The sequence below is a fragment of the Netta rufina genome (genome assembly GCF_964035555.1).
Source record: "Netta rufina genome assembly, chromosome: 12".
Lineage (NCBI taxonomy): Eukaryota > Metazoa > Chordata > Aves > Anseriformes > Anatidae > Netta > Netta rufina.
Window position 1 is genome coordinate 20,688,794 of NC_140135.1, and position 24,186 is coordinate 20,712,979.

Consider the following 24,186-nt stretch of genomic DNA (forward strand, 5'->3'; position numbering starts at 1 on the left):
GCGCCGCAGGCTGGGGGCTGCGGGGGCCTGGACAGTGTCGCCAGGCGCTGCTTTGGGACTTGGCTCCTGCTCAGAGCTGACACGCACGGAAAATATTTCCCGCTGGATGGGAGAAGGGGAGGAATGCGCTGCAGGCCGAGGGGTCCCGGCCCTTATCTGGCCGCCGCGCAGCGCCAGGAGCGGGAGTGGTCCCTCTGGAGGGGGTGAGACCTGCCCGCAGCCGAGTGGGTTTGTGTCTGGAGTGGTTTTACAGCTGGAGCTTGGTGCTGTGGGGCCGGAGGTGCTGTGGGGCCGCTCTCATAGGGCTGCCCCGGAGCTGGGATGCTCTTGGTATAAAATCAGGGATCGGGAGCGATAGTGCTGAATGCTACCAGCTCGGCCGTCCTCGCTGACCGCCGTGGGAAGCAGCCTGGAGAGATGCTCCCAGAGCTTCTTGCGGTCGAAATGGCTGTCAGCACGCGGGCCGGGTGCTGCTGTTTCTCTGTACAACTTGGAATTGTAGGAGGAAGGAGGCTGGATTGTCTCTGAGCCCATGGTGCACACAGGGTGCGTCCACGGGTGCCGGCCGGGACATCTCCATCCTCCCTCGTGGCCGTGGGGTTGGTGCTGGGGCTGGGTGCTGCCTGCCAGCTCCCTGCCAGCTTTGCCCCGTGTCGTGCTGTTTCTGCTCGGCGTGTGTGAGCAGCAGGGAAGGGGCACGGTGTGGCTCTGCTGTCCCCTGCCTGCTCTCTGTCCCACGCCGCGGGCTCACCAGCAAGTGGCCCGGTGCAGGGGTCAGCCGGCCGCGTGGGGGGCAAGCACCGAAATGTGTGGGCTGGTGCACTGGGGTCACTAAACCCGGTGTTTTTAGCCTGAAATCTTCACCGTTGGAAGGGGCGGTGAGGATCCTGCAGGCAGCCTCTAGCTCGGGGCTGAGGGGCAGGGGGTGCTTGGCTGTGGGGCAGCGCGAGGCTGCCAGCCTGGGTGCTCCCTCGTGAGCCCCGTCTGGTGTTGGAGACGGCTTTTTTTCCACTGCAGCACAATCTGAGCGTGCCTGGTGCTGAGGAAGCAGCCAAATGGGCTCCTGCGGGTCAGGTTTCAGCCCGCCCTTGGATCCGTGGCGCACACATTGCTCAGCTCCAAGGCTGGGCTTGAGCATGGGGTGGTGGAAAAGGGGCTGCAGCAGCTCCTAACCAAAACGTCCCTTCTGCTCATCTGCTCCCAGCGCCGTGTAGCAGGGGATCCCCATCTTTGCTGCTTTTGGGGTAGAGGCAGGGATGCCAACAGCCGCCCTGTGCCCCATTCCCCTGGGGTCCCCCCTGAGCTGCCCGCTCGCCCCCTGCCCAGCTCCTGCTGCCTCTCGCAGGTCCCCACGGTCCCGTCCCGCTCTCTGCAAGTGGCCGGGGCTGGCTGCAGCCCGGTGGCTCTGTGCTCGGGAAGGTCAGCCCCTCCTGCAGCCCCACCAGCTCAGCAAGGCTTAGCTCAGCTGCGAGCTTTCCCTGCAGCAGGCAGAGGAGAAGAGGAGGGAGAGGGGCTCAAGGCGCCGCCACAGATCTGCCTTTTGGATTTAGGGCAAACGTCTTGAAGTGCTCGGGCAGCGGCTGCTCGGCACGCAGGGTCAGCAGCCCTCCGGGACAAACACGTGAGCCAGAACAAAATCAGGAGCCTCAGGAAGCCCCGGGGAGGAGAAGAGCACGGGTTTCCTCTTTGCCACCCCATGGGATAAGCCCATAGGTGCCGGCGGAGGGCAGGGCCGGGTGGGCAGAGGCTTTGCCAGGCTCTGCCTTCCCCAGGAGCAGCTTTCCAAATCCCACCAAAGCTGCTGCTCGGCTTGCTCAGCTGCCCGGGGCTCTCGGTGCTGTTTCCACCAGCAGTCCCTCCCCTTGCAGAGGGAGAAAGCTGGAACTGCGTTCCCGATTCCGCCACCAGAAATCCCACACAGGCAGATTTTCTCTCGATTCATAACAAAATCCAGTTCCCACTCCAAGCCCGGGGCATCTCCCCGTGGTCCACCACAAAACCCAGCTCACCCTCCGCGTCCCGGTGCCCAGGTGCCGTCCCCGTCCCCCCGCGGGCTCCCCCCGGCCCCGCTGCCCCCGGCGGTGCCCCCTGCCCGCCGCTGCTCTGCCCCCGTCTCGCTCCGTTTCTGACTTTAATTTCTCTTGACTGCTCCGCGCTTTGAAGCGAGCCTCGGCGGCGCTGGGACCGGGCGGCCGCTGTGCGCTGAACTTTGGCCCCTGGGTGGGCCGGGGATGCTCCTGTGATCTGCCCGTAGCCTCTGCCCGGCAGCCCCAGGAACCCTTTCTGCCAAGAAAGAAAATAGCCAAAAAAACAAAGTCAAAAGTCTCCCGAGCAGACCACCCACGTGTTGTCTTTTTTTTTTCTTTTTTTTTTTTTTTTTGTTATTCCCCTCTCCCCAAGCTTGCCCGGACACACAAAAGGTTTTTTTTTTTTTCTTCCTTTTCTTTCGCCGGCAGCCCTAAGCCGGGGGGGGAAGCGGCGCGGCGGCGGCCGGGAGCGGGCGGCCGCGGCTCGGTGCCGTCCCCAGCCCCGCTGCGAGAGCCCGCGGCCGCCGCACGGCCCCGTCCCAGCTCATTCAGGGCCGCCCCCCCCGCTCCCCCGCCATCACGTTGGATATGCCAAGCCTCGTTTAGGGCCACTTTTATCACCGAGGGACACTCAGCCCTCGGCTTAGGCTGCTTGAGCGATGAAAAAGGCTTTTGAAAGCGAACGTAACCTCTCCCCATCCCCGGAATCCTCGCACCGAGCCCCTCAGTGCCAGCTGGAGGCTTTCATTAAAAGCATCTTTTCTCCTGCGGCTGGACAGGGGAAGGTGATTCCTCTTCCTAAGCCTTTTCATAAAGAAAAAGATGCGGGAGCTCCTGGCTGCACGGCCGTGCCGCAGACAAAGGCTCGGTGGGGCTGCTGCCGGCTGCTGGGGCTGCGGCGGGGCGTGGGGAGGAGGAGAGCTGGCATTTGGGGAGCGGGGCGCTTTGCTCCTCTGTTTGCTCCGTGGATGACGGAGGTTCAGGGCAATCCTTGGTTTCATTCGTGTCTTTTGGTGTCTTTTGGTGTCTCCCGGGCTGCCGTGGGTGTCTGCTCGGTGCTGGGAGGATGGGGAAGGGGAGCGGGTTCTCCGCCGGGCGGTTGCTGCATTGCCGTATGGGAAGGTGAACGCAGCGGGAAGGAGTTCTTGCTTTTTGCCCCCTCGCAGAGCCCATTTGGGGCTTTCTCTGCAAGGCACGAGGCCAAGCCCGTGGGCAGGCTGCTGGGAAGGCAGAGGAGGACTCTCGGGGGGCTCTGCTGTGTGGCAGCGACTCCTGCTCGCCTGCAGGCCACCTGCTGCGGGGTCCCAGAGCCTGTCCCTAACCTCACCGCTCCTCAGCCTTAACTTTTCCCCGTTTCCTGTGGTTTTCTCTGCTTCCGCCGTGTCCTTGTCCCACGCGAATCGCCTTCCTCCCCCTCCCTGGTGGCTGCGCTCTCGGGATGCTTGTGGGCAGCTCCGGCTTCCCCGTCCCCGAGCCAGCCGTACAGGTTTAGCTCTCCTCGCCTCCCTCCGGAATTCTCTCCAGCTCTTAATTGCGCTTGCTGCTATTCTTTGAACCTGCTCCAGTTCTGCTATCTCTGGGAATCAGGTGCCTAGATAGAGAGATGTGCAGCCAGCTGTCCTGGCGGCTCCGGGGCAGGAGCCCTGGCCGCAGCCCAGCAGTGCCCCAGCAGCCGCCGGTGCCTGGCAGGGGGATGCCTCGGATGCCGAGTGCCTTCAGCCCGGCGCTTACCATACCCTTGGGCACATCGATTTGTTCTCTGCCATTGCCATGGTTGTGTTTTGGTGGGGAAGAAAGAGCCAAGAAGAGCTGCAGAAGAGCCAAGTCCCTCCAGTCCCGCTCAGTCCCTGCTGGCACACGGGGCGGGCAGCGCCCAGCACCGCCTGGGTTCCAGGTGGCACCTCTTGGGTACCCCGTGGGGACCCCGGCACGCTCATAGTGCCCGACCTGTCCCCATCACCAACAGGGGAAAGCAACTCAAAACTAGCCGTCCTTCTCCTCCAGTTCATTTGCAGAAAACGCTAAAGCAGAGGCGAGGCCGCGGCAGCCACTCGCCCCACAAAGCTCACGCGTTTCCTGTTGATTGTGCGTCGTTAAGCCCTTCAATCCATTTTTGATGTCATAATGTCCGTAATCCAATCTAACAGTTTTTGGCAGCGGGATTCAGAGAGCCCAGATACATGACGCTGATGGTTCCTTTAAACCCCTTGTCTTGCATTTCTGTTTTTAGATGCAATTAGGCCCAACCTGGCAAGAGCTATTGTTGCACGCCATCGCTGCCTCTGCGATGCAGGTTTCATCCCTGGCCCTTTCTTCCTCAGCATTTTTCTATTCCTATTTTAGTTGGAATTTTAATGCGGAGAAGGGGGTCACCTGTGTACTGCCAAGTGCCAGACTCCTCTTATCTTTCCTTTTTTCCTTTTTTTTTCCCCTTTTTTCTCTTTTCTTTTTTTTTTCTTTTCCTTTTTTTTCTTTTTGTTTTCATTTCCTTTTTTTTTCCATTTCTTTTTTTTTTTCTTTTCTTTCTTTTTTTTTTTTTTTTTTTTCCTTGAGACACGTTGCCATACTTGTTTTTCTGGCTGCACCCTGACTCCCGAAATAGCTGCCATGGGTTTAGGAGGCCCGCGAGCCAGCTGGGAGTCGCGGCGTGCACGAGGGTGTCCGCGGAGCTGCTCCAGGAGCCTCAGCCTTTCTGCAGCCCGCTCGTTTCCTCCCTCACCCCTGCTGTCCCCACGCACACCGAGCCCTCCTCCCTCCCTCCACATGGGCCGTGTGGTGGGTGCTGTGCCGGGTGCCGTGCCGGGTGCCCGCCAGCCAAGCTCTCCGCCTTTCTTTGCTGACTGCATTTGAATGTGGCCACTTTCATGTACTCCTCAGCTCCCGTCCCACGACTTGTTTGCTGAAGACGAGTTGAAAGCAAAAGTGCTGTTTGATGCCGTGATGAGAGCTGTGAACTTCTGCTGATAAAAACCCAATTAACCAGCTTCCTCATTCTTCACCCAAATGGGCTGGCGCGCGCGTCCTTGCGCCCTGGTGGCGGGGGCGCACGAGCAGAGCCGAGCCCCGGGACATCACCGGGGCCGATGGGGCTGGGGGAGAAGAGGTGGCAGAGGTGGTTTTGGTGGGGAGGAGATGCCCCGGCTGTGGGGCATCCCACAGGAGCTGCTGGGAGGTGTGGGAGCCGTTGGGCTGGTGCTGGGGACAAACGGGCTCTAGCAGTGCCCGCCTCGGAACTTCAAAGCCCCTGCGCTGGACATGTCAAACCCAAATAATGGCCCTTAGACAAGACGCGGTTACTTGTCTCGGAGGCTTGTCTGAAGACCGTGACCACAGTAAATGCGATTTTGTTGAGCCCTGTCCCTTAAGCCTCTGCCTCTTTTCTCTTCTCCTCCTCCCTCCTGACCTTTTCGGCTCAGCGTTGTCCCCGCGCAGCCCCTGGCAGCTGATCTCATGGCTCAGCCTTTCATGGCGCTAATAGGGATGAAAAGCCCTATCAGAAAGGGCCAGTGTCCCTGCGCCCGGCCAGGAGGTAAATACCCAGCGCTTTGATCTGCTGCTGGCCGGGGGCCCCGCGGGGCCGTGCCCGGTGCGCGCTGCCAGCCCGGCCCCTGCCCGACCTCCTGCGTGGCCGCGGGAGCTGGAGACGGCTCTGCCCGGGGCACGGGGACCCCGGGAGGGCTCGCAGGTGGCAGGGCTGCGACACCGGGCTTTGGGCTGAGCCCTGTGCTCTTCATCCAGCAGCTGGGGGATGCTCCATGGTGCAGAAAGTCAGCAGTGCTTCTCGCTGGCAGGCGGTGTCCGGAGGGACCCTGCTCTTCGGCGGTGTGCAGCGCCGAGGGCGTCCTCTGCAGCGCTGGAAGAGATTAAAACATGACTGCGATTCGAGCAAATTTTTGCTAAGACACTTGAAAGGCTGAAGAAGCCTTCAGCTTGAAGATGGCTTGAAAAAAACTCACAGCGTGTAGGCACGTCTGGGAAGGGCGTGCAGCTGATAAGCGCCGGCAACCCCTTGCTTGGTGTATTTTTAAAATAACTGCTCCTGCCTCGAGACCCTCTCGCTGCTTTTCTCTTTGTTGCCTGTGCACCCGCAGGGCTTTCTTGTCCCCGGGGAGCCGGGACGAGGCTGTCGGAGGAGCTCACCTCCGTGTGTGGGAGTGGGGCTCGCCTCTGCCGGAGCTTTCTCCCTCTTTGCATTTTCATGGGCTTGCAAACATCTCCTCAGCTGTGACCTGGCCTGTCCTCACACGGAAATACCGTGATTTGTATCTTCTGCTGCACGGTGGGACACTGGGGACTCGCATGGGAGCTGTGGGTGCTTGGCTGGGCAGTGGTGGAGAGCTGGGCAACCTGCTCGAGGTGCCCTGGTGTCCTGGGGGGGTTGGACCAGGTCCCTCCAACCTCAGCCTTTTTGGGATTTCGGGATTCTGTGGAGTGAGAGCACGCTGGGGCTGCGGGGAGCATTGCGATGCTTGGGCTGCGAGACGTGCAGCCTGCAAGCCGGCTTGGCTCCGGCAGTAGCGAGTTGCGATACGCAGCTCTTTTCCATCTTTTTTTAATTTCTAATGATCTGCGTTTTGAAATCCTCTTGGCCGGCGTGCCTGTGCCGGTGGAGGCTCCCCAGGTTGCGTGCTGCGCCTCTGCAAGCTCTCCTTTCCGGGGAGAAGGGCTCGGAGTTGCTATTTGAAGTTTCTTTGCCCTAGGAGTGATGATTTTCTGCTGCTGCTGTGTAACGCCGCCGCTCTTTGATCCCGCGGCGCGGCGCGGCTGTTGGCACAGGTAATCGCAGCCGGCGCGGGGCTGCGAGGGGACGGCAGCGGGTGCCTGCTCCCCGCCACCACGGGGCTGGTCCTGCCCTGGGGGGCACAGGGGGTCCTTCTCCATCCTTCCTGCAGGCCCAGCGAGCGGGCACGTCCTCTGCTGGGCAGCCGGGGGGTGTTCGGCATCTCCTGGCAGTGCCCGAGTGCTGTGGCTCGGGGGACACCAGGTCCACGTGGCAGCGCCCTGCAGCAGCGCCGAGACCGGCAGGAGGGCGGTGAGGGCCGCGTCCTGTCCCCGCCGTGGGGTTGTTTGCCTGTGCACACAGTGCAAACTTCCCCGCTGCCAGCAGGTTCCTGATGCTTATGCAAAGCGTGCCCGTAATTGCAGGCGGGTTTCCTCCCGGCTGTCCCGCAGCGCTCCCGGAGCTCCTCTCCCTCCCGGCCGCCTTACGCCTTCCACGTCTCCGAGCGCTCTCCCTCGCTTGTGGCTCCGCCAAGCCCGGCGGATTCCACTTCCAGGACATTTGCACATAAATCAGCCTCTCCAGTCCCTGATAACTTTGATTTTTTGCTCTGAACCGCCTCCAGTTCGGCATCCGGGTGGCGGTGACGCAGCCCTGGCTAACCCCGCTGCTGCAGCTGCAGCCGGGAGGGGAGCGCTGCTCTGCACGTCCCCATCCCTCTGTCCCTCTGTCCCTTCATCCCTCTGTCCCTCTGTCCCTCTGTCCTTCTGTGCCACCTTCCTGCTCTCCAGGGACCCGCTCTGTCCCCCGCCAGCCGCTCCCCGTCCCCGCGCCGGCAGATTGCCCCGGCAGAGTCACAGATGTTTTGCTACCTAACCGAGGAGATTTACACCCTGTTAAAACTCAATAAGTGCTTTCCTCCTCCCCGCGTCCCAGCGGGGCCCACAAATGACTCTGGCAGAGCATCAGGTGGAGAATTACATGGCACTTTTTTTTTTTTTTTTTTTTTTTTCCTTTTTGACGTGTAGCTAGCTGCTTGGGGCTGCCACGGAGACGTTGCAAATAACCTTCCCCTCCCGCTGCTGCTGTCTCTTTTTGGAAGGGGGCGGATGGACCTTAAGACAAAGACTTCATTTTGTGACCCGATCCCCCGTGGACGGCTCAGTCGTGGTTGATGCTGAAGGGCGCGTGGCTGAGCGAGCAAGCAGTGGTCTTGCAGCCTTGATGAGCTTACCTGCCACGTGGCTGTGACTCTTAATTGCAGTGCTAATTAGGGCTGATTATATTTTTTCCACCAAAAAGCTGTTTTTTTATGGGAAATCAGGCTGTTGATGTCGTTCCCTGAATTAAAGCATCCTGCGTTGTGCAATGGGAGTGGTGCTTGCCCATTGCCCCAGACCAGTGTGGGGCACACGGGGTGTGGGGGGTGCCTGCTGCTCACCCCCCCGAGACCCCAGGTTGCTGCCCGGCCAGGGGGTCCGAAAGCATCGGCTTTTACCCTTGGTTTTACCCTCGATTTTCCCCTCCCGTTTGCGCCCCTATTTTGATCTTTGTGGTGGTTTGACCCCGGCCGGCAGGAAGCAAACTCCATGGCAGCCAGACCCCGCGCAACCATTTTTTTGATGGGGCTTGTTCAAAGCGTCCTCCAGCCTTCTGATTTCCACCAGGCGTTTGCCGGCAGTTTGCGGCGGCAGAAAAGGCAGCCTGGAAAGTCCCAGTCCCTGCCGGCATCCAGCGTAGGCTCCGTTTTGGACGGTGGCTCTGGCTCCTGCCCTTGCTGTACCAGAAGCGGGGAGAGGCTGTGGTGGGGTCGGGGCGCCCTGCGAGCCCCCGGTGCCCTCAGCCCCAAGGGGGCCGCGTGCCCTGGCCCTGCTGAAGGGGTGCCTCCGAGCAGAGCTCCTACAGCCGTGAAATTCAGAGCAAAACCACGAAATGCTGACCCGGGCTGGACTCAGCACCGTGGGGTCATTTCCTCCTGCCGTGCGTGAGGCTGAGCGGGGGCTGCCCGTGGTGCCGCGGGGGCTCAGGCGAAGGTCTGGGCTTGCATTTCCCTCCCCGGCGCTATACAGGGCTTTGGTGATTCAAAGGTTATTTATTTATAGAGAAGCTTGTTTATTTGTTTACGCCTTTCATTTTTAAATGTAGCTTCATGCATTTATTTATGTAGCTCTCACTGATTTAACCAGCGACGGCCAGGGCTGGGCGCCTGCTGCTGGTGGGCGTCAGCGGCTCCCTCGCTGCCGGCCCGTGCTCCCCGGGAGGACGTGGTGCTCTTGCCCACCCGAATCCCCCACGAGCACCTCTGCAATAAATGGTGCCTTTGTGTCGGCCACCAACTGGCTTCCCCTCACGCCCTGCCCGGCCTCTCCGCTTGCCCTTGCTCCCCGGACAGCTGGAGCCACGTGGCCATCGCCGGCACCGGCTCCGTCCCCGCTGGCCGGGGTGGGGGTCCCCAGCAGATGTGGCTGTGCCTGTGGGCGCTGTATTCTCCGGCTCAGGGCTCTCTCCACGCCAGGTGAAGCCATAAAAGCCGCCTTTGCTCGCGGCTCCCAGCTGTTGCTCGAGGTCGATGCCGTCAGCAAAAGCCGAGCGCTTCCAAACAGGAGCTGCGGGGCCGCGGGGTGCCCACGGCTGCGGGGTGCGCGGGAGGTGGGGGCTCTGGGAGGCTCCTTCCTCGCTCAGGGTTTCGCCCTCAGCTCCGTGCCCAGCCCACGAAGGAGCTGTGGGTGACAAAGTCCCCGGGCAGAGGGAAGGTGAAACCAGCTGCTGGGAATTGAGAAGGAATCATGATTCCTGGCTGTTAATTCCCAGCTTCTGCACTCTTGGGATTGCGTTTTCCAGCCAACACCCGCGGGTTTCTGAACTGTTTGCATTCAGGGGACCCTGAGGAGGCAGAGAGTGGACAGGGAGTGCTGCTTGTGAGACTCTGGCTCGGGGTTTAGGACAGTGCTGGGGCTCCCCATGCTCTCAGGGTGCCCAGGGGAGCAGCGGTGCCGGGAGCGAGGAGGCGCAGACCCTGGCACCGTGGGGTGGGGTGGTGTGGGGCAGCGCGGGCTGCTCTGCTCCTTCTCTCCCTAGCAGACAGCAGGGCTGGAGCAGCTCCCCGGCTGCCAGGAGGGTGTGTGAAATCCTAGCCCCGCACCTCCTGCAGGAGCCTGGGGAGGGGCCGGGGCCGGCCTGGCTTGCACAGGCGTTTCTGGGGCTGCGGGGCCCCTTCCCAGCGCAGCTGCTGCTGGGATCGGGTCGGAGGCGGCTCCCGGCCCCGCTGGCAGCGTGACAGCTCGGGGCTCTGGCAGCCGACCCGCCGGTGTGCCGCAGCCGATGGGAAGGGCGCTGGGGTGACGTGTGTGGGGAGGGGACGTCGGGCTCACAGCCCTCCAGCACGGCCCGGGAAGGAAACCCAAAAAATCCGAGCAGCAGCAGGAGCGTGGGCCGGTGCCGTGCGGCTGCGTGCCGGTGCTTCAGTAGGAACAGAGAGGGGGCTGTGACCAGCCAGGGGCTCGCAGAGTGTCCATGTGCAGCCGAGCACAGGGTGCTGCTGCTGCCTGGGGGCCTGGAAGTGTCCCTGCGGGTCCTCCAGGGCACGGGGAGGGGTGTGCTGGCCCCGCTGGGTGCTCCGCGATGGGGCTGAGCGCTGCTGCAACACCTGCAGGGACGCAGCACCCACCTGCAGCGATGCAGCACCTGCACTGCGGGCTTTGCGGGTGCAGAAAACAACCTGAAAGACTGGGAGGACGGGGAAGATGGCACGGGCGAGGTTTTTATTTTAAATCCTCCTGGAGTTTGTTTGGGGATGTGCGCAGGAGCCTGTTGGCGTGGGGTCTGCGCACACTGGAGGTGTACGAGGAACGTGCTCGGGGTCACAGGAGACCCGAGCGGGCAGGGCTTTCAGCCTGGTTTGGGTGTCCTGGGTGAGCTGTGCTGGCTCTGAGCCGTGTGTCGAGGCTGCTCTGTGCCAGCTGCCCCTTCGCAGGGCTGAGGATGCAGCGCACAGAGCGCTGCTGGCCTGTGCCTCCCCACCGCCCCTTCTCTGCGCCCAAAGTGCCGTCACCGCGTGCTGCGAGGCCACGTCTGGAGCTGGGAGCTGGCTGCAGAGCCCCGGCACGAGGACAGGAAGGGAAATCCTCTGCGAGCACGGGCCCTGCGGCGGGCTGTGAGATAAAATAGGGAAACTTGAGTCTTTGACACCTTGGGGGCGAGGGAAGGGTTGCGGGGCCAGGGTCCATGCTGGATCCATGCGGCGCTTGGCTGAGCCTGGAGCAGGGCCGCTGTACACAGATGGAAGAGTAATTAAGAATAATAAAAGGAAAGAGACTTGGATTCGCTACAGTCTCAGCACATTAATTGTGCTTTGGGGCCCAAATCATAACGGAGTCCTGCTAGAGGGAATCCAGAAGAGAAACCAAACGTCTCGCTCTGTCCAAGACTGACCGTTTAAGAGACCCTTGCCTTTATCTGCTGCCAGGTATTACTTCCAGAGTTTCCAATCTGCCAAAACCGAGTTCTTGTTTGAAATATTTTTAGTGGAGGAAGAAAAACGATGGCGCAGCTCGAAGGCGCAGCGGTGGGAAGGCAGGGTGTGATGGATCGGGTGCGCAGCTGCGGGCGGGCGCGTGCGGACAGAAAGCTGCCGGTACTGCTTGCTTTGCCTTGGAGCAGAGCACGAGCAGAGCACGAGCAGAGCACAAGCATGAGCATGAGCATGAGCATGAGCATGAGCACAAGCGTGGCTCGTCCCTGTTCCGCACAGAGGGGCCGTGCCAGCTGGTTGGCACCGGGGCTGGGCTGCTGCATGGCCATCCGGGGGGCTCCTGCACGAGGAGCGGTGCCAGCAAGCTCAGGTCCTGCCTCTGCTTCCACGCCATCTGAGCATCTCCTGCGAGTTGACAAGCAATTACATGGTTAATAGTATCAATGGTAAATCCTCATCACTCGGCAGCCCGGGGCTTAATGCTTCATTAAGGCAAAGGCATCTAATAGCTCCCCGGGCTGGGAGCTGCGCTGCGCTAAGCCTGTGCCGAAGTCGTTTGTCCAGAGGCTGCTTTTGTTCTGCTGCTCCTACAAGACAGCGCGAGTCCCTCCCGACTGGAAGGGGATGCGGGCACGGGGCCCTGCACCCGCCGTTGCTGTGCCCCCCTCGGCTGCCTGCGCTCAGTCCCCGCCGATGGATGGAGCCTGGTGGGCTGAACCTGCCCGGTGCCACGTGTCGCCTCTGCACCGTTTCTGATGGTGTCTACCCCTCCTGACACCGCGGTGTCGTTTGGAAAACGATCCTTGCTGTCTCCTGCACCGTGCCCGAGCAGTGGTTTTCTCATCTGAGCCTACGATTGTCTGTTTAGCCTTCCTCCCCTGTGTGTCGCCTTGCGTTTGGTGACGCTGGATTGCATCTGCCATCAAAACCGGTCGCTCTGTGCTACCCAGAGCCGCCACAGCTCTGCACTTGGCTTAGCAGTTATTATCACAGGTACTTCGGGATCGCTCGGGAGCTTTCGTTTCCCTGCTTGCAGTGCACTCCCCAGGCTGTGGGCAGGTGCTGCTGCTAAATCTTCCATTGTGAAAACAAGAAGCAAAGCGCACGGCTCAGGTGTCCGTCTTGAGCTGGTTACGCGCCTCCGAGATGCGCTTTCTGCTTCATTCCGCTGCATTTTTGGACAAAAGGACGTTTTCAATGGGAACAGCTTTGTGCGTGGCTCTCTGCAGGAGCCCTGCTGCCTGCAGCAGGCACCAGCTCCCGTCCTGCACCCGCACCCGCCTGCGGGGCCATCTGAGGCTCTGCCGGGTGTTTACATAAAGCCTGTCAGGAGCTGTGCTCTCCTCCTCATCTGGACGTGGCCTCGGCTTTCTGCAGCGCGAGGAGTAGCTCGCTTTGCTTCGGTCGTGGCCTATTTCGGGCCTGGAGAGAGCTGGGCCCTTCACGTCCTTGTTTCAAGCCTGTTTCAAGAGGCTGTGCTGGAGACGATCGCCATGGTTTTTGCAAGCGTTTTACCCTTTTAGCTGTCCCTTTTATGTTCCCTCAAGTAGCTGCTTCATATATTTTTTTTTTTATGTGGCTCCCCTTTCAAAGCTACTTTTTCTCCTCATAATTATTATGATCAGAATGAGGAGAGGCTCCTTCAACAAAGTCTTGCGCGCTGCTTGGGAGAAAGGACGCTCAGCTGTGTCCTCTTTAGTCCGGCCATGTGATTCTCCAGCTGGCGTGCTTTTATATTGTTTGAGCACTTCGTGGCTGAAAGCGATGTCTCGGGAGTTATTTTGGAGAAGGAGATGTCTCCTGGTACCTCCACGTGCTCCACCTCTGCAACATCTCCAGCGGTCCCGTGCGCCGAAGCCCTGCTTTCTCTGCAGATCCTTTTGACATGATTTGGGCATTACCCTGTAAGCACACCCCTGTAAGGTCTGCTGGAGCTGGTGTTGCTGGCTGATGTTTTCCCTGGCCCTGCTGGGCTGGATCCTGGCTGTAGGGAAGCTGCTGCCACGTGGAGCAGGGAGCTGCGATGCTCCGGGCAGTGAGACGTGCAGTTTGGGGTGAAAACAAGCACAAATGGGTCCGTCCCAGAGAGATGCTGCCCCTTTCCGAGCTGCAGCAGGAATGGGTGAAGTCTGTTGGAGATGGAGCAGCCCCCAGATGTGTGTGTGCTGCCCGTGTCCCCGCTCCATGTGGCACGGTGCTGGGCTGGAGGCTGTTCATGAAACTGCTTATTTTGACTTATTTTATCCCCAAAAAAGGCGCTTCTGGTCTGGGAGAGCGGAGCCGCTGTTTGTGTTGCAGGAATTAGCTCCTCGCGATGTTTTTACGGCGTGTTTGAGCTTGGGCCCTACCTCCTGCTCGAGCTGGGAAGAGGCCGTGCAGGCACCGAGGGGACGTTTCTCCCGTTCCCCCCTGCGTTTGCCCCGGGATTTATGCTGACAGTGCTCCTGTCAAGGCCGGGGCGGGCGAATCCCAGGCGTGTGGATATATGGCTTTCTCCGGCGAGCTGCTGGCAAACGAAGCTGCTGTCGCTGGCGAGGCGATAACTCCGCGGCCGCCCCAGCAGCTCTCTGATTAGGAAAACATTTGCTGGGGTCTCACGCGAGAGGCTGGATCGCAGGGAGGATTTTGGACAGAGCTGATGTGCTTGGAGCCCCCGCCCTGCCCTGCTCCAGGCTCGCCATCACCTGCAGGCAGGGCAGGGGCGATGCTGGGGAGCGACGTGGTGCTCCTGAGCCCATGCCCTGCTCCTGGTGAATCCAGCCCCGTGGAGGGGCAGCTCCAGCCCTCCCAGCACAGCCTCCCAGACCTGCTTTGGCTCCGCCAGCCTGCGCCTTGCCGCCCTGCGTAAATTCCCCATTCCTCACCGCGGCACCAACCGAACGCCCCGAGGTCCCCGACGCTGGAAGGGGAGCCCAGAAGGAAAGGAAAGACCTCGCTTCGTAGCTGGCCTCCTCCCCTAACCTGCGAGCTGACAGCCAGCGAGGGCTGTCTGATGGATTCGTCCCAGCCGACCGTCACTCATCGCCCCCCTCCCCGGCACAGCGCTTGTGCCGCCGGCCGAGGCCGGAGCTCTGCGGTAACCCGAAACTCCGGGGCTGAGTTTTGGCACCGAGGCTTGGGGAAGGTGGTGGCCGGATCCTGCCTGGCTTCGCTGCCTTGTCTCCGTTGAGTTCTCCAGGGGGATTTGTGTTCCTGCGTTGCGCATCCTCCCTCAGCCCCCTTGCGCCGTCGCCGTGCTCCCCCCGTGTTTTTTGGCTCCTCTGTGTGAATAAATCCTCGTGCCTGGTCCTGCTGGGCTGGATGGGGGTCATTTCAGCAGGGGCTGTGAGCCAGAGCCCCCCTGCACCCATTGGCACCCATTGGCACCCATTGGCACCCATTGGCACCCGGCACAGCACCCTTCCTCCATGCGCAGCACCACCATGCGCTCACTGCCGCCTGGCACCGGGGGGCCCTTTTGGGGCCAGAAGCCATTTTTTGACCCCATAATGCCCCGTTTTGCCGTGTGTTTTCTCATCCCTTGCCCACTCGTGGCGGCTGGGCACGTGGGTGGGGGGTCTGCCTGCATGGCAGCACCGGGGGGGCGGCGCGCGGCGCTCCCGCGGGAGAGAGAGCCTGAAAAAATCCGTGCCGGCTACAGAAAAAAGTTAATGTGAATTTAACTGACTTCTGCCCTGCAATTAAAGCCATTCAAGCCCATTGGGGCTCTGAGTTTACATTCTTTACTGAGGCACAGTGTGTAATTATATATGTATAATTTAAACTCTGCATATGCATGTGTTCCTATTATACACCGAGGAGCAAAGGAAATTATCCAGGAATTAAGGGGGGAGGAGCGCGCAGGCACTGAGAATGGCTCGCTTGTGTGGATGTGGCGGCGAGGGGAAGCTGGAGGTATCACTTCTTCACCACTGCAAACATCTTCAGAGCAGGCACACCCGCACTGCTGGGGCCTGCCGGCAGCACGCTGCTCCGCTGCCAGAGTGGGGAGTAACCCTTGCTGCCCTCCTGCCTGCACCCCACAGCAGCTGCAACCCCCCAAAATGGAGCCTTGCTGGTAAAAACTCCCCGAGTTTTGTTGAACAACCCCACCCCGTGTGACTGCAGCGTCGCTGGCGCCATTTGGGGCGAGGGTCTTCAGGCTGGGAACGCAAGGAAGCACTCCCACAATTTTTTCCTCTGTTCCTTGGGGTTTTTCTAAGCTAGCCCAAAGGGAATAGCCACAGATGGGAGAGCTAAAAAAAAGCCTTGTCGGTGCTCTTGCGTTTCCTACAGAGCCCTTAACCGCCCGTCTCCTTCCCTTACAGCCACCTCTAACGGGACGCTGGATGGCCTGGAGAACCGAGAGGGGGGGGTCTGCCAGACGCGCTCCATGAAGATCGTCATGAAAGTGGGGCAGGGTGAGTGTCCCCGGGCATGGGTGTGGGGCAGGGGGGGTGTCCCCTGGGCATGGAAATGGGACAGGGGGAGCGTGCTGTGGGCTTGGAAATGGGGCAGGGGGAGTGTGCTGTGCCAAAACGCCCGGCAGGAGGAGGGCTTCCTTTTGGCTCTGTGTTGTCCCAGGGTGATGAGCAGTGGGCAGCAGAGGAGCGAGGAGCTGGTTTCATTTCCTGATAGCGTTATCAATTTTTTTCCCCCCTCACCAATAAGTGCCCAAAGCCCCCAGCTCGCAGCCGGCTGTGGGATCCCATTCCCGGGGTGCCCCATCTTTCCTCCACGCCTACCAGAAGAGCAGAGAAACCCTCCCACATCCTCCTCTGCCCAAGCACCATCTCAGTCCTGCCTTTTACACACCATTTCTAGTCTCCCCCCAAAATGCTCAGTGCCAGCCATGTATTGAGCAGTGCTCGGTCACTGCAGTTGAACGACCGGGCGAGACTCCGGATCCTGATGCAGGCAGAGCATCTCCTTGCTCTCGTTGCCCACAAAACCTTCCCATCAGCCTGACAGTGGGCTCTGCTGCTGGAGATCGCCCCCCAAAACCTCCCCTCCTGGGCTGCCGAGTGCCTGCTGGCCCCAGCCATGCCCTGGGCTTGTTTCGGCCCCCTCTCGGCTGTGGAGCTCCCGGTGCCTGCTTCTCATTATTTTGTTTTCACTCTGGGGCCAGTATTTATAATAAACAAAAGAAGCAGCGCTGCAGCCTTGGCAGCCTCCCTCCCCTTCGTGTTCCTCCTGCTGCCCCTGCAAGAAACTCGCTCCAGCCCACGCGCAGGAGTGCAGAAAACATGAAAAGGCGTCAGGGTGCGGGGTGAGGGTGGGGACGCTGCTTCCCTCCGTCCTCCTGTCTCTTCCAGGAGGGAGGAGGCAGCCAGGGCAGCCCAGCCTGGGGTGATGCTGCCGCATCTTTTTTCCTAGCTCTTACCATTGGTCTCGCCCCAGTTCTCACACATTTAAGCTGCGGAGGAGGGCAGGATTCCTCTTGCTTCCCAAACAGCCACCGTGATTTTTTGGGATGTGGCGGAGGGCGCAGAGCACCTGGGAGCAGGAGCAGGGCTGGGTCCCGTGGCTTGCAAAGCAAATCAGAGCTTTGAACACAGGGTTTGCCAGGGAGGTCGGAGGTTTTAGGACAGAGGCTTCTGTTGTGGTGTGATTGGGTCCATCCCTTGCTACCAGCACTGCGGGTTTTCATGGAGCTTTGTTATTTATGGAGCTACGCAACTCGGTCATCATCCAAGGCTGGCATCTTGCTCTGCAGACAGAGGCTTGTGTCCTGCTCGGGTCTGACACTGCTGGCCCTGTGCCCCTTCCTCTGTCCCCTCGGTGCCTTCCCAGCTCCGTGCCACGGGCAGCTTTTGGAAACAGCCTAATTGTCTGGGCTGGTGGTGCACTGGGGATGGACTGGCCTAAAGAGGGGAGGACAACCTTTCCATCGGTGTGCTCCAGCTGCTCCTTCTGGGGCACCGGGGTGGACGGCAGGCTGAGAGCCTTTTTGGATGCAGGGTGGCCGGTAGGGATGGGGAAAGGGGATATTTAGTGGGGTGGGAGCCGCCTGTGTCGAGGCTGAGTCGAGGTTTCTCATCCGTCACCTCTCTGCCCGCCCAGATCCGAACGCGGTCGTCCCCGAGCAGCTGACGACGAGTCGGCCCAGCAAGGAGTCCGACAACACGGTGAAAATCGTCACGCAGAGCCCGCGCCACAGGGTCCCAGCGGTGGAGGAGCCCGGCAAGCCAGGTAGCGGGGTCACAGCGTCCCGGAGAGGGGCTGGGAGCCGCGGAGCCGGGCGGTGCTGGGCGCTGCGCCCCTGTGCCAGCCGCAGCCCTGTCCCCCAGCATCTCCTCGCCATGGTCTGGGCGTTATGGGCAAGGGGCTGCAGGCTGTGTCGGGGCATGGAGCTGGCTGTGAGGATGCTGAGCGGAGCAGCTCGGGCTCCTGGGCTCCTTCTCCCAGCGCCGGGCTGTGCTGGCAGTGGTGTGGTGGAGAAGTGCTGGTTCAGCACGCCGCTCCTCCTCCTCCTCCTCCCTCTGCTGCCCATCTGTTCCTCCGCGTACATCTGAGGGGGCTTGGAGGAGTTGAGGTCCTTGGGTTTTTGAGCTGAGCCAGTGTGAAAGCCCTTTGAAGGTGGTTTCCTGAGTTCCTGACCCTGCTGAGAGAAAAGTGAAATCAGATGAAGTCAGGAAAAGTTGCTCTTTTCTTCTCCCGCGGTGCAGCCAGCCAAGTGGCCTCCCCTCGGGGGCCCGGAGCTGCCCGGGCCGGGGTCAGGAGGAGGTGGGGGTCAGTAATCGGATATTGCAGGGCTCCGGGTACCAGGCCCCACTTTCATTACTGCATTCAGGTCAGCTGCGGAGAGCAGAGGCTCCCGGGGCGTGCGCTGGTCTCAGCCTGGATTTTGGTCCATCCAGCCGGGAGGGGACGGGCTGGCACCTCCGCCGTGGGTGCCCAGGGCTCTGTCACGTTGTGCCTGGCCGTGGAGGCAGGGGTGAAGCACACGAGGGGCTGAGCAGGGTGGGAACACGGGGCAGCCCACCCGTGCACGCTGACGCCCGCCTCCCCTCGCCTTGCAGGCTCCGTCAACCAGAATGGGCAGGAAACCCAAGGCCCCAGCGACGGGTTCTTGAGCTCCAAGGTCGCCGTTTTCGCGGCGATCGGCGCCGGCTGCGTCATCTTCATCCTCATCATCATCTTCCTCGTCGTCCTCCTGATCAAGATCCGCAAGCGGCACCGGAAGCACACGCAGCAGCGGGCCGCAGCCTTGTCACTCAGCACCTTGGCCAGCCCCAAATGCAGCGGGAACGCGGGCTCGGAGCCCAGCGACATCATCATCCCCTTACGGACTACAGAGAACAACTACTGCCCGCACTACGAGAAGGTGAGCGGGGACTACGGGCACCCCGTCTACATCGTCCAGGAGATGCCCCCGCAGAGCCCAGCCAACATTTACTACAAGGTGTGAGGAGCAGCCTGGGCACGCCGCCATGCAGGGGAGCGCCGAGCGGCCGCCGGGTCCGGCTCCGGGGGGAGGCAGCGCCCCCGGCCCTGCGGCACGGCGCGGGGAGCGCAGGGGGCTGGCGCCCGGCAGCGCGCCGCTCGCTCGCGCGCCGTCTCTCCCCCTTTGTATTTAGTTTTGTAGTTCTCAGCTTTTGTAATCCCAGGACTTCGAGGGTGAGCCGCCAGCGTCCTCCTCTCCTGCTCCGGACTGCGGCCGGCGGGGGCGCGAGCCAAGCGCCCGCCGTGGCGGGCACCCTGCCTTTCCGCGCCCGCTCGGACACCGCCGGCGCCCCCGCAGACTCTGCCTCCCCTTTTTCGTTTTTGGGATTTCCCCTCGTCACCTCCACGTCCTTGTGTTAAGTGCCCGTGCACCTGGTGCTGCAGCGGCCGCCGCTTCGGGCCCGGACGGACGCCGGGGCCGCGGAGAGGAGCTGGGGCCGACGGGGAGCGAGCGGCCCCGGGGGGAGGAGGAGGAGGAGGATGCTTCGCCCAGGTGCCAAGATGCAGAGAACTGTGCAGGGAGGAAGCTGGCAAACCCGATTTACTACTACTACTATTATTATTATTATAATTATTTTAATTTTTTTTTTGTAACATTTTTATTTTTGTGAATCCCGGGCGGGACTCCGGCCCGCCGCCCGCCGCCTCCTTCCAGCACGCCGTCCCGCCGGCCGCGGGGCAGACCCGCCGTCGCCCGCCGCTGCCGTTTTAAACTTTTGTGTTCGTAGCTGTTGACTCTTGTTTTAGTCTCTTTATAAAAAGAAAGAAAGAAAAAAAAAATATATATATGATGTCTCAAGCATTCAGCGCGCGAGAGTCCGAGCGCTCCTCCTGCCCTGCGGAGGCTGCAGCCTCGCGGCGATCCCGGACCTCCCCAGGGCGTCCTCCTGCCCGGGGTGCCACGAGGAGCAGGGGAAGCCTCTGCTGCTGCTTCCCGTCGGGCCGGGACTGCTGGAAGTGAAGCGTGGGGCAGCCTGGGGAGGAGGGAGGGCAGGGCTGGCCGCACGTCCCGTGTCACCCGTGTCACCGGTCCCGTCCCGCGGCCGGCGCTGGGGCGGTGCTGCAGTTGGTCGCCCCGGGGTGCAGCCCTGCGGCGCTTCTCCTTGGAAAGGAAACTGGAAAACGATGGTGCTGGGCTCGGGGCTGGAGCGGCGGTGTCAGGAGGAAGCCAACATTTGGGAGCCGGTGCTCTTGGGTCTCCTTCACCATCCACCCAGGCAGGTCTGCTCAACCCTCCTCCTCCTCCTTCTTTTCCTCCTTCTCCTCCTCCTCCTTCTTCTTCTCCTCTTCCTTCTCCTCCTTTTTTTTTCTCCTTCTCCTCCTCCTCCTCCTTGTCACCCCAGCCCCATCAGCACCCCACTTCTCAGCTGTACGGGAGGTTGTTGTGGTGCTGCAGCACTCGGTGCTCCACGGGGACCTGGAAGCCCCCAGGAGGCATTCCCCAGGCTGGGAGCTGAGCTGGAGGCTCCCCTCCACCCTCCCCTTGTGCCAGGACCCCCTGGTGCCCCCCTGCGCCCTGCCTCCGGGCCCAACCCGAGCCCGGCGCACCCCTGGGTGATGCTCCGGGTGCAGGGGCTCACCCAGCCCCACCAGCTCCTGCAGGGGGTCACCAGCCCAGCCGTGCTCTGCTATGGTTTGGCTCACTTTGTGCCCAAAACCGGGAGGGTTGGAGCTCTTGGGGCTCTTCTGGCAGGCTCGCTCCTGGCTTCCTCTGCCCGGGAGGGCCTGCCGCTGCCATAGTGGTGAGGTTGGAGGTGACAGCCCTGCCACCCTGCCTGTCCCAGCCCGGGGCTGGTGGCTGCGTGCTCCTTCCTCGCTTTCTTTTCCTTTCAGAAGTAGCTGCTTTTGCTCAGGGAGCAAGCGTGGAGCAGGAGGGGGCTGCTGCTGCCCGCCGTGGTGCGCCCCCCCCCCGCCCGGCTTCTCCTCGCCTTGCCCTGGGCACGTGTCCAGCACCAACAGCCCCGGGTGCTGGGCTGGGAAGTGCCCAAAGAGCGAGAGAGCTGCTCTGCAAAAGTGCCTTGATGAGGAGAGGGCCGGGGGTGGCAGGAGGACAGGGCTGGAGCTCGGAGGGCCCCGGAGGGGACAGCCCCGCGGGGTCTGCCCTCGCTCGGGGCAGCTGGGGCAGGAGCGAGCTCGGCTCTGCGCCGCCCGTGGGCCCGAGCGGAGCGTTTGTTCATGTTGCTTTAGTTATTTTTATTTTTATTTTTGGAAAGGTGGGAGTTCGGGATGGAGCAGCGTGGGCTGCCCCAGCTCCCCTCCCCGGCCTGGGCATCCCTGCGGGGGGACGGCTCCTGCGCCCCGGGGCAATAACGCGGTCACTGCCTGCGGCAGGGGGGAGCTGGGACTGGGGGCTGCCCTGCCCAGCCCTTCTCCCCGCTCCCCCCCAGCACCTTTTGGATCCCCTCCTCCCCCCCCAGCCCCTTGCCTTCCCCTCGGGGCGTCTATGCAGGTGCTGCGCTGTGCCGGCGCTGCCAAAGGGGACGGGGTCTGCTCTCCATCAAATTGTGTCTTAAAAAAAAAAAAAATCCCCCCCAAATTCCGACCTGGAGGTCCCCAGGGGAGCAGAGCCCAGCGGGGCAGGAGCTGGGGTGGGTTCGGTGCAGGAGTTTCACCTGGCGAGGCTGGGGCAGCGGGGGGGCGGCAGGTTTTGGGTTGATTTGCTGAGGGTCTGGCCGCGCAGCGTGCCAAAAGCCAAGCAGCGAGTCCTCATGGCTGGCCCTGCTGGCGCTCCGGGGTGGCCGCTGGCCCCGGGCAGCCCAGCTCCTTCTGAGGCGGGCAGCTGAAAAAAAAACACTTGTAAATATGTGCAGAAAGGGTGAAATCGGAACTCTTGATTTTTGCTGAGCACCTCGGTCTGCTGGGTCCTGAAACTGAGTGTCCCTTCTGTTCTTTTCATTGGAAGCGTTGAAGTTCTTTTTTTTTTTTTTTTTCGTTGTTTTGTTTTGTTCTGTTTGTGTAAATACTAGTCTTTTTTGGGAGAAATAATGTAAAGATGTTTTGTATAAACTCCGAATTATTTTCTGGTTGCTTTTTCTTAGAAAAACAAATGAGAACTAAAAAAAAAAAAAAAAAAAAAAAATTAACCACGAGAACGGGTGTAAAACATTGTCATACTGCGATCAAATCCAGGAGCTGCACCGCGGGGTCTGTGCTGGTGTGCGGGGGTCCCGGGGGCCGGTCCTGGGGTCGCCGCAGGAGCCCCCAGCCCCAAAACGCCCCTCGGCGAGGGGAGGGCTGCAGGGTGCTGCTGTCCAGGAGTGCTCTGGCACCCGAGGGGCAGGATTGGGGTCTGTACCCTCGGTATAATGCAGGATGTGCCGGGCCCCAAGCAGAGAGGATGTCCCGCTCCCCCCGCTGTGGTGTGGGGCTGGTGCCCCTCTGCCCCTGGGCGCAGCTCCGGACCCCGTGGTGCTCGGGGGGAGCTGGACCTGGTGCGTGGAAAGCTCCTTGCTGGGTCCAAGCAGAGCTGCTGGGCACGGACCTGTTAATGCAAAGTAAATGCAAGCAGCAGCAAATCGATCTCCTTTTATCCATTTAACAGAAAAAAAAAAAGAAACAAAAACAAAACGACACAAAGCAAACCCAAAACCTCAAGACTCGTAGCTCCACGCAGCATCTCGAGATCTGCTTTTCCAGCCCCGTGGAGCTGCTCTGTCGCGGGGCCCTTCTCCCCCTGCCCTGTTTTCCAGCTGCAGCCCGCTCTCTGCTTGGTGCCCCCCAGCTCGAGGGTGGCTCGAGGTGGCCACCCCGCTGCGGCCAGCTCGGTGCCACCGGCACCCCCGGCACCTGGGCGCACTCCTCGGTCCCCGCTGCCCCCGGCAGCCCGTGCATTAAATCCTCATTATATCGGCAGGGTACCGGGGGGCTGCGGCTGCCTCCGCTGCTCGGGAGCCCCCAGCAGGGCCGTGCCCCCGCCGCCCCGCACACCAGCACCCCCGCGCCCGCTCCCACATTTCAGCGCTGCCACCACGCGCGCATCCCTCGCCCGGCGCCACGCAAGAGGGGGCTCGGCTGGCGCAGCCCCGGGGGGCTGTGGGGACTTGGGGTGGCCGTGGCGGGGAGGTGCCGAGGACCCCCTGCCCCGGGGGGGCTGCGTGGCGTGGGGCGATGCCAGCAGCCCGGGGTCGGGGCTCAGCATCCTTCGCCGCTCAGCGTCCATCGGCTCCGGCCCCGCCAGCCGTGCCGCCCCCCAGCGCTGGGGGCTTTTGTTTCTTCTCGTCATTGTTCCTCCTCCTCCTCCTTTCGGTTCCTTTCGCCTTCGCCCCAGCTCTCCCGCCCAGTAGCATATCATCGCCATCGGTAACCAGCTCTGTGGCATCTGAACCCCATGGAGCCGTGATGGAACCTGATATATTGTTAAATAAAAGGTTTTTTTCCTATGGAAACCCTGGCCGTCTCCCGTGTGCTTTTTTGCTGCCCCGGGTTGTCGTTTGAAGCCACAGCCTGGCTCCAAGGAGGCCGGGGACAGGGCAGCTCATCGCGGCGTGGGGGGAGCTGTTGGGGTGCTGGGGGGAGCGTTACACCCCCCTTGGCACCCTACCTGTGGCTGGGTGTGTGCTGAGCTGCTGGGTGCTCGCTCCCCAGCCTGGGAGCAGGGTGGCAGGGGATGGGGACGGGGTTTGGGGTCTGCTCCCGGGCTGGGGAGCGCCCAGAGCCACTTCGTGGATGGCTCGGGGCAGGAACATCCATCCCTCCTGGTGACTGATATTTATTTAGTCGTTCCTCAGCGTACCTTCATTTAATAAGTTATTAAAAAGTCGTTTTAGGAAATGGGATGGCAATAAATCCTTAACAGATGGTGCTTTAACCGGCTCCGAGATGGGCTGCACCACAGTCATCGCTCTTGCTCTTTATAACCCGCTTTAATGTGGCACTTTGCATCCCTGCACGGCCCCGCGCGGCGATAAATTCGGAGCGAGGGGGGTGGGAGGTGGGTGGGAAGCACCCGGGGAGCCCGGCCACCCCAGGTGCTCAGCCTGGGACCCGCGTTTCAGCTCTGTGGACTCCCTTGCCTAAAATGTTTTACGAAGTTTTAAGGGGGCAGCAGGCTTTTGGGGGTCCTTTTTTGGGGAGGGGGAACCTGCTGGTGAGCAGAGGCCAGCAGGGTGTGTGGGTGCGGGATGCAGGGTACGGGGTGCAGGGTATGGGATGCGCGATGGGCTCTAGGGGTGGGGGGGACTCAGAGCCCTGCCTGGTGCAGCCCCCACCTGCCTCAAGGCTGCCCGGTAAGGGGCTGTGGTGCTGCGTACGGGGCTGGGTTCCTGGGGTCTCGGGGGAGAAATGAGGCCAAGGCATCGGGAGAGGGTGGAGGAGGAACTTCTTCTGGGCCAGCGAGCAGGGGGTGGGAGGCGAGGTGGGGCGAGGAGATCAAACGAGGCAGGCTGGTCCCGGGGAGCTTGGGGAGCAGCCCGAGACGCAGGGACGGTGCCAAGGCATCTGCAGGAGCGAGCAGGGGCTGCTTGGGATCGGGGTCAGGGCGGGGGGAGCGGGCCTCTGGGTGTGACAGCCCTGCTTGTATGTGGTTTGCCGGGCTGAAAATCCCT

The 24,186-nt window shown here is 61.5% G+C and overlaps 1 protein-coding gene across 1 annotated transcript in view; it reads left to right on the plus strand.

Moving 5' to 3' along the window:
- Positions 1-19,317, plus strand: part of EFNB1 (ephrin B1) — a 53,209-nt gene extending 33,892 nt beyond the window's left edge. The window contains exons 3-5 of the mRNA XM_084293879.1: positions 15,526-15,618; positions 17,261-17,389; positions 18,220-19,317. Of these exons, the coding sequence (XP_084150005.1) occupies positions 15,526-15,618; positions 17,261-17,389; positions 18,220-18,608 (611 nt within the window). The 3' untranslated portion in view covers positions 18,609-19,317. The remainder of the gene's footprint in view (positions 1-15,525; positions 15,619-17,260; positions 17,390-18,219) is intronic.
- Positions 19,318-24,186: the final 4,869 nt, after the last annotated feature.